This window comes from Triticum aestivum, chromosome 4A (genome assembly GCF_018294505.1).
Source record: "Triticum aestivum cultivar Chinese Spring chromosome 4A, IWGSC CS RefSeq v2.1, whole genome shotgun sequence".
In the NCBI taxonomy this organism is placed as follows: domain Eukaryota; kingdom Viridiplantae; phylum Streptophyta; class Magnoliopsida; order Poales; family Poaceae; genus Triticum; species Triticum aestivum.
Genome location: NC_057803.1, coordinates 675,653,138 through 675,661,624, shown reverse-complemented (window position 1 = coordinate 675,661,624; position 8,487 = coordinate 675,653,138). Strand labels below are relative to the sequence as shown.

General features: G+C 47.3%; 1 protein-coding gene across 1 annotated transcript; it reads right to left on the bottom strand.

Moving 5' to 3' along the window:
• Window positions 1-615: 615 nt before the first annotated feature.
• LOC123083055 (uncharacterized) lies at window positions 616-1,901 on the bottom strand. The gene is made up of 3 exons (XM_044505201.1): window positions 1,582-1,901; window positions 1,207-1,286; window positions 616-1,128 (listed from the first exon to the last, which is right to left on the bottom strand). The coding sequence occupies exons 1-3, from the start codon at window positions 1,675-1,677 to the stop codon at window positions 876-878; spliced, it is 429 nt and encodes a 142-aa protein (XP_044361136.1). The 5' UTR covers window positions 1,678-1,901; the 3' UTR covers window positions 616-875.
• Window positions 1,902-8,487: the final 6,586 nt, after the last annotated feature.

Below are 8,487 nucleotides of genomic sequence, written 5' to 3'. Positions count from 1 at the left end.
CAAATGCATTAATGGAACAGTGCAGGGAAACCAGGATGTTGGACACCTTACGAAATGGACAAGAAAATATAACATCATGGGATACTTACAAAAAGTATGTATTTGGAACTTTTGATACTTACAGGGTTGGCGTTGTGCAGCGCAGCAGCATGGACTCATCTGTTAATTTCAAGCCTGACACTCATACATTATGTCAAAACTCAAAACATTCAGAAACCTTGCACTGGTAGCCTTAAGAGGGCCATCTACTAATGTACTCGTAGGGGTTCTCTACCATCCTCTGCACGCCAGCCACAATACTGCATCAAGATGGTTCGGAAACTACTAACCTGTAGGAGGTGTCCACTTTGAAGGAACCATTCATCCTTCACTTCCACATGGGTTCCCCTTTTAGGAAATGAGATTGGTAGCGGAAAAACAAATTTAAGAAACACCTTACGAACTATGTTCCTTAAACAGTCATAATAACCAATACTGGATGCACCTTTAAACATTTGGTCTTGAGAAACAAGGGTTTATTTCTTTCCCCTATACAATAAGGCAACATCTAAACAAATTTTGTCAATAGAAATAAAATTCTAGGACATATAAAGTAAGAGCAAGTCTGACATGAAGTTGGAATGAATGAAGCAGAAATTTCAGGGCATCAAATGGAAAATCAGGCTCTATTCAACTTCAGACGGACAACACTGGAACTTCTCAAATTGGGTTGCCTAAAAGCATTAAGAATATCCAGCCCAGCTGTGCCCTACATTTAACAAATACCCACTGTAGGGTGTAAGCTGGTAAAATCGAATTGCCTAGGGGTTTGTAAAAATCTGACTAGAACATCAAGCCATGTATGAACATTCAGATGGTTCCATGCATACAAACTGTCACTTGGTCTTCTTCCCTAGTGGCATTGAAGTAACTGAAGGCAATTCCCTTTTCTTGCTACAAGCACTGGTTCTACCTTGAGGCTCACCGCTATCATCATCACTCGGCTCATTCACCTCCTGAGTATTTATTTTCTCTTCCTCCGCTGACTTCCTCTTCTGCGCATTCACCTTCCCGAGCAACCTCCTCTCCACTGGATCAGTGGGAGCTGCCCGCTTCGCGTTTGGCGCCACTCTAGCACCAAGGCCAAGCCTACAACCAAATTTATAAGTCCCATATAAACCAATTACCCATTATAATGCTAACAGGAAGGATAGAAAAATTGTATACCCTGAAGGCCGACCCTCAAAATCCTTATCGTCCAGTTCATCCGGCTCTAGCGTGCTCATCTTGTCCACCCATGTCTGGGCCTGAAATTAAATATGAAATGGGTTCAGTATGACACAATCCTATGAAGCACTCAGCAAATACACTTAACACGAAAACCTATCTAGCATCGTGGCCATGGCCGCGGACGCTTCTCGGCGCAGCATCGGTTGCTTCGGAGACACAGAAGCTCCGTGTACAATATGCATTTACCAGGATGGGACTAATCTTAGCGCAGAGAATTTGCATCGAACACATCTTAGGCAGGAGGAAACATGAACAGAGAAGCGTAACAGGAGGAGGAGGAGGAACCGAGGGGTCGGGGGATGCGGAGCTCACCAGCTTGAGGGCCTTGTTGAGCGTGACCACCTTCGGGAGCGGGGCCTTCTTCTCCGGCGGCTGATTCTTCTTCCCCGACGGCTGCTCGGCTGCCATCGCCGGCGGAGGAGCTAAGGTGAGCACGAAGCGCGCCGAAAGAGGACTCGGGTCGGGAGCTAACAAGCTGGGACAGGGCGGCGGGGGTGCGGGCGCGAGGCGCTACAAGCGTCAGCACGAGGAGCCGGCGGCGGCGGCGGCGAACTGGCGATTCCGGCCTCCCACGACGACCAGGACCTCCTTTTTTTAGGCAAACGACGGAGCCCTCCTATTCCCCGCGTATGGTGCGAGATAGGAGAGCAAACCCGCACCCCAGCGTCAGTGGGCCGCGACTATAGCTGGCCAAACGGGCCGGCCCGGCCCGGCACGGCACGGCCCATCCTAATCGTGCCTGGCACGGCCCGGCCCGCCTAGGCACGATTATTATACGGGCCGTGCCGTGCCAGCCCGCGTGCTGCAGCCTGCAGCCCAGGCACGGCCCGTATGCTAATCGGGCCGGCCCACCGGCACGCCAGGCCCACTAATCTAGCTCCTATTTTGCGCATTGAGCGTTTTTTAGCCTATTTTTACCTGTTGGCCCATATTAGAATACATAAAAAAATATAAAAAAGTTAATCGGGCCATGCCGTGCCGGCCCGCGTGCTCGCCCTTCAGGCCCAGGCACGGCCCATGGCGTGCCGCGTGCCGGGCCCGGGCCGTTTAGCACGTGCCGTGCCGTGCCAGGCCCGTGCCGTGCCGGCCGTGCTACCGGGCCGGCCCAACTATCCCGGCCCGTTTGGCCAGCTATAGCCGCGACCCAACTCCGATTTTATTATCATTTTTTATATACATTTAAAAGGCCCCTAAAAATAGATTTAAAAGAATAAAAAATTAAACAGTTCAAAAATAATGAAACAGGCACTCCCTCCTATTCAAAATAAGTGTCATAATTTTGAACTAAGTTTAGTTAAATTCTAGTTCAAAACGGCGACACTTATTATAGATTGGAGCGAGTATCACACAAACTAAAAAATGTTTACGCTCGAGGCTTGTATAAATCTGTAAGGTATTTTGAAAAAAAAAATGTGCAAAATGCACAGCACGTACCTGCAATATGTGCATCGATATAAAATGTTCACAGTGCATGTGAAAGTTTTCGTCATGTTTTGCAAAAATTGTTCCTTACATGTATGCAAGTTCTTATTATGTATGAAAACAATGTCCATCACATATTGGAAGAAGATTCATATGTTTGGGAAAAAGATTAATATATGCATGGACAACTGTGCCTCCATGTATTGAAAAAATGTGTTCATCATGCATTAAAAAAGTGTTCATTACATGTATATACAAATTATTATTATGTGTTATTGATGTATATAGCAAGGCAATCGATATGGGCCACGGGCATCCTTGATGGATGTATTATTGAGCCTTAGCGCCGACTATATATTGAGTGGAGTACAAGACTTGGAGGGCAAGAAGCCTCTCCTAGATATAAGGTAGGAGACGGATTACGGATCATGAGAGAGTCATGAGATGCTCGACCCAAACGAAGAAAAACACAGCTAAACTCGCCAACCAGGGAAGCAACCCAAGCAACAACTAGACGACCAGCATCTCCAAATCTAGCACTAAGGACGCCGCGAGCAAACAAGACAACGCCTTCACGAAGCAGAACGATACCAAGACGTCGTTGTTGTCTGATCCTGAAAATCGGACCTAGGGTTTCCACTAATGCTCGAAGAGGGGCACGGATAACGGCCATGGCAGTGCCTTCAACAAGGGGACGACACCGGCCCGCAGGTGTCGTCGCTGCTAGCATAAGATGCAAGGATTTCGCCCTGGCCATGTACCGAGCAATCCCAAGCTGTCAGAGTGCGAGTCAGAGAAGAGGAAGTCGGGCATGAGCCGGGACTGCGACCGCCGGAAGGGGAGCCATGCCCGACACCAAGGAGGCACCGGGCGCCGCCGGACATGCGAGCTCTAAAGGTGGGTGAGGTTGCATGGCTGAACGGAATGTGAGATGCGATGGTGGTGGTGGTGGTGCAGAAGACTCGCGCGCAGCCAAAGCTCCCGGCCGGCGCGCTGCAGGAAACAACCGCCGCGGGACACAACCAGACATCTCCATAGCATGAAGCTCGAACACGGGGGCACCCACTCCCTTTCCAAATGCGTTAAGTTTAATTTTTTGAAAGAACCTTAGTATGCGTTTATATTTTGTGAGTTAGAGATTCAACTTCTGTTTTTCGGTGGGTTGTAGGGGTGTGTTAAGAAAACTTGAGGAGTGGGTCCATATGGTGTGTGCGCAACTACTTATTCCCTCCGTTCGGAATTACTTGTCGCAGAAATGAATGTATATAGACGTATTTTAGTTCTAGATACATCCATTTCTGAGACAAATAATTCCGAACGGAGGGAGTATATTGAAAGAAAAATCCAAAAGAAAGGAATGTAATGCTGATTATCATTGATTCATGACAGCGGACTTGAGAATCTCACTGTGCGTGACCCCACAAGGAAAAATGGTTAAAAACAAACCATGAAAATATAGATACCAAACAAAAATTTCATCTAAATAGAGTAGAATTAAATTCGAGTACAAGTTCATCCACAAACACACTCCGCTTCACCTAGCCCACGAAATGGAAGGAGGCTACCTTTGTAGCACCCAACAATAATATGACCCGTAGGCATCTCCATAACATCCGTCCTGGTCTTCTTTCTTGGATCATACGCCCGCACGACATTGTGCCCCGTCCCTGCTACAAAGAGCACGATCCTCTCGTCGTCGAGCTCCATCAATGGTTGTGGCAGAGTTTCCCCTTTATTGGTACGGTCGAGAACCGAGTCGAAACGCAGAGATGGCCCCCTCAACCACTCTACCCCCTCCCCCGTGTCCGTCGGGGAAAGGGAGTACATGTCGACGTTTTCTGCATTCATAGTTGTGATGGACCATGACGAGGCGGCCATTCAGCTCGGCCAGGCTGAAATGCAGGAGTTGGTCGCGCTGCCCCGGGTGCTCGCTGCTGAGCGGGCCCCGGATGGCAGCGGGCCTCCACTCCTCCTTGTCGAGGTCGAACGCGGCGACGCTGTCGTAGTCCAGCAGGCAGCGCCCGTTCAGGTGGGAGGGTAGGAAGTAGGCGACCCCGTTGACAACCGCTCTGCGCCGGGGGATCGAGTCGACGCGCATCGGAGGGCTCTGCGCTGGCCTCCAGCCGTGGTTGTGGCCGGTGCCGATGGTGAGGACCTTGCACGTCTGCTTGCCGCGGACGTCGGTGATGTGGAGCACCTTGTGCTCTCCGGTGGCGGGCACGTGCCCGACCAAGTACAACGAGGCGGTGCAGCCAGTGTGAATTTGTGGCGCCGTGGCGTCGCCGGATTGGAGGACGTCGGTGGTGGTGCCACTGTCTGTGGCGTCGCCGGGTGGGAGGACGTGGGTGGTGGCGCCGGTGACCGGGTCGAGCACCTGGACTGTGCCTGCGCCGCCATCAAGTTTAGGCTCGAGGAAACAGAGCAGCTCGCCGCCCACGCAGAAACGACGCCTGGCTAGGGCTAGCCCGTCCATGCACCTCAGTACGGCGCCGGTGGACACGTCCACGAGGTTGACGTCGACTAGTTGGGGACCAGGGTGGTGGACGGCGACGACGAAGATGGAGTCCGCGCGGGAGCGGGTGGCGTGTGCTGCGACGAAGAGCGGGTCGGAGAGCATGGACCGCCACGACCGGCAGACCGTGCGGAGGCGGCCGAGAGACTTTGACGGCAGACGCAAGACACCTCCTGCAGCTCGTCCGCGGGGAGAAAGTCGCCGTTGTTGGCGTCGTCGTCGGCCGGAGCGACGTGGCTATGGGGCTGGGACGCCATTGACCGATGGATGTCCAACATGTCGCGAGTTGCACTGCGTATACCAACGAATCAAACTCACGCGCCTGATCTCGCCGACGGCCGGAAACGTAGCTAAGCTAATTAATCGACTTGCTCAATTTTATACGACAAGTAGTAGCGAAGATATATATATAGTAGCTAAGTAGGACATAATAAGCTAACCTACACGATATTATTTCTAATCCTACTAGGTAATGGCTATCAAACAAACACGGACGCAGGCTTAATTTCACAGACGGCTCGGTGGGGACATGAGCCGAGTCGGACATGATATTCAGGGCCAATCGGAGTCCAGTTGGAATCGGAGTTGACTCGGAGCTACGGTGCAAACTTCAGATATTAATTTATATATTTTTATTTATGTCAAGTAAAACACTTGGAGAGTTTATAGAAAGATTAGTACCATTCACAATACAAAATCAATATCTAGATCCATCATGAAATATATTTTTATATTATATTCCCTCCATCCCAAAATGGAAGACCATTTTTTACACTATGTAGTGTCAAAATTTGGTTTTGTATTGTAGAACCGATTTTTCTAATATTGATAATATTTAATATATCATATTTTATAAGGTTTGACTTTAGACAAACTTTATACACAAAAAGTAAAAAAGAAACGAAAATACCAGAAATCTGGCGTCAGTTAAAAACCCGAAGCATGAAAAATCTAACATTTTTCATGGAAATCTATATTGGCATGATGATGGCAAATTTTGTTTGCAAGCACGGCAATTTTCTGGCAAAAATGAACTGAGGCGGATTTGCCATGCTCGCCAACTAAACTTGCCATCCTCGAAGAACATAATTTGCCATGAAAAACTTTCAATTTTACCATGGTCAAAAAGCTGGCGTCAAATTTGTAGTGGAGTCCAACAAAACGGGGAATACTATTGTTGTTCACGGTTGTCCCAAGATATGAGAGGACGAGATGACTGATCTTATTTCAAATGAGCATATCAGCTGGACATAATATAAAATTAGTAAGTGTGGTTAGTTTTTGGCCTGCACAACATGCTATTGCCACATCATGTTGCAACACTCATGATGTCTAAAAGGAAGAATATGAGGGAAGGATACGATGCAACACTTACACGGTTGCGGCAACCATTCTAGGTCCACTTCATGCGGGGTAATGTGGAGGTTACAATCGAACGTGTCCGCCGCGATAGCGGGAGTGTGCTGATGGAGTATACAACATGAATGCATGGGGGAGAAAAAAAGATAAACAATCGATTGACTGCTTTGTAATCTGTCACCATGAGATATAAGCCCTCTTCCCCATGGAGGCATGAAAATATAGGACATCATAGATGGGGAAAATAAACTTAGTGATCGCATACAAATATAAGAAGAGGGAAACTTCACAGTGGCATGAAAATATGTGACAAATAGATAGAAACTTCATAGTGAGATTATCTGCTCTCAAAGATAATGAGAATGAGAAAAACAACAATGACAACAATAACTAGGAATAACAAGACTTAATGATGACATGAGTAAATATGACGAAAACATATAGAAAAAGATAGACTCTAAGGGTGACATGGAATGGTATGCAAAAAGATACTTAAAGGTGACATTAATAGATAAGAGAAATAGATAAAAAGTAAATTTAATGATGGCATGAAAATATATGACAAAATAGATAGAGGTGGTTGGAGAAAAAGATAACTTTTTTTGGTCGGGTCAATGCAGTCAAAGTTGAGCATTCTCGAGTGACTTCTTTGGATGTTAGTTCCTCTCAGCTATGAGTATAGGTTGATGGTGGTAGACAAAATATAACTTACGCTCTTATGTAAGTGGATTGATTTCTTTTCTACAAACCCTATGTATGAATGGAGGATGTCATGATGAAGAGATAGAATCACGCTTGCCATTGGGACCTCCCAAGGAAAGGTGTTGGAGCCATCAACCATGCAAACATCAGCTCTTAAATAGGAAGAGCACGAGAAAATCGATGACAACAACAATACGTAGGAAAAATGGGACTTTATTTGCGCCGGAAAAAAGAGACTTAATGGTGGCATGAAATACACGACATAACAGATGTGAAAAAAAATTAAACCTAGTGATGGCACAAGACATTACAAAATAGATAAGGAAAAATCTAATGGTGGGGCATCACTCTTAAAGAAGAAGAGAACGAGAAAAACAACAATGCCAACAATAACTAGGAAAAACAAGACTTTTTTTTGCGAAAAAACTTTCAATCTATTCATCTTCAATCATGGTAGTACAACGGACACTAAAAATAATAAAAATTACATCCAGAACCGTAGACCACCTAGCGACGACTACAAGCACTGAAGCGAGCTGAAGGCGCGCCGCTGTCATCGCCCCTCCCTCGACAGAGCCGAGCAAACATTGTTGTAGTAGAAAGTCAGGAAGTCGTCGTGCTAAGGCCCCATGGAACCAACGCACCAGAACTTGCAACCGCCACAGATGAAGAGTGTAGATCAAAAGGATCCAATCTGAAGACACACGAACAAAGACGAACGACGAACAGATCAGAGCAAATCCACCAAAGACACACCTCCACATGCCCACCGATGATGCTACACACATCACCGGAACGGGGACTAGACGGGGAGACCTTTATTTCATCTTCAGGGAGCCGCCATCGTCTCGCCTTCCTGAGCAGGACACAAACCCTAACAAAGCTCGAAAAAAGATATGAAAGCGGAGCCCTCCCACCGGCAAGGGCCGAGATCCACTCCGCCTCCATGGCCCTAAGGCCACTGAAGACGGGACGGACCGGCGCCGGCGCCGGTGAGAGGCAAAGAACCTTAGTTTTGGGAAGGCGGCAGCTAGCTACGTTGATGGTGACATGAATAGATATAACCAATAGATAGGGAAAAAAAGAGTCTAAGGGGACATGAAAACATGTAGAAAAAGAAACTTATTTGTGACAAGATGAAAAAGATAGGAAAACAAATATAACGACGATATGAAAAAGGATACTTGACGGTGGCCTGACAAAAACATAAAAAAGACTAGGAT

Bases quoted from the DNA above. Each gene is read 5' to 3' on its own strand.
- LOC123083055 (XM_044505201.1), bottom strand. From the start codon at position 1,677: ATGGCAGCCGAGCAGCCGTCGGGGAAGAAGAATCAGCCGCCGGAGAAG. The intron at 1,287-1,581 runs GTGAGCTCCGCA...ATTTAATTTCAG, and splicing joins TCAACAAGGCCCTCAAGCTG to GCCCAGACATGGGTGGACAA. The intron at 1,129-1,206 runs GTATACAATTTT...ATTTGGTTGTAG, and splicing joins TTTGAGGGTCGGCCTTCAGG to GCTTGGCCTTGGTGCTAGAG.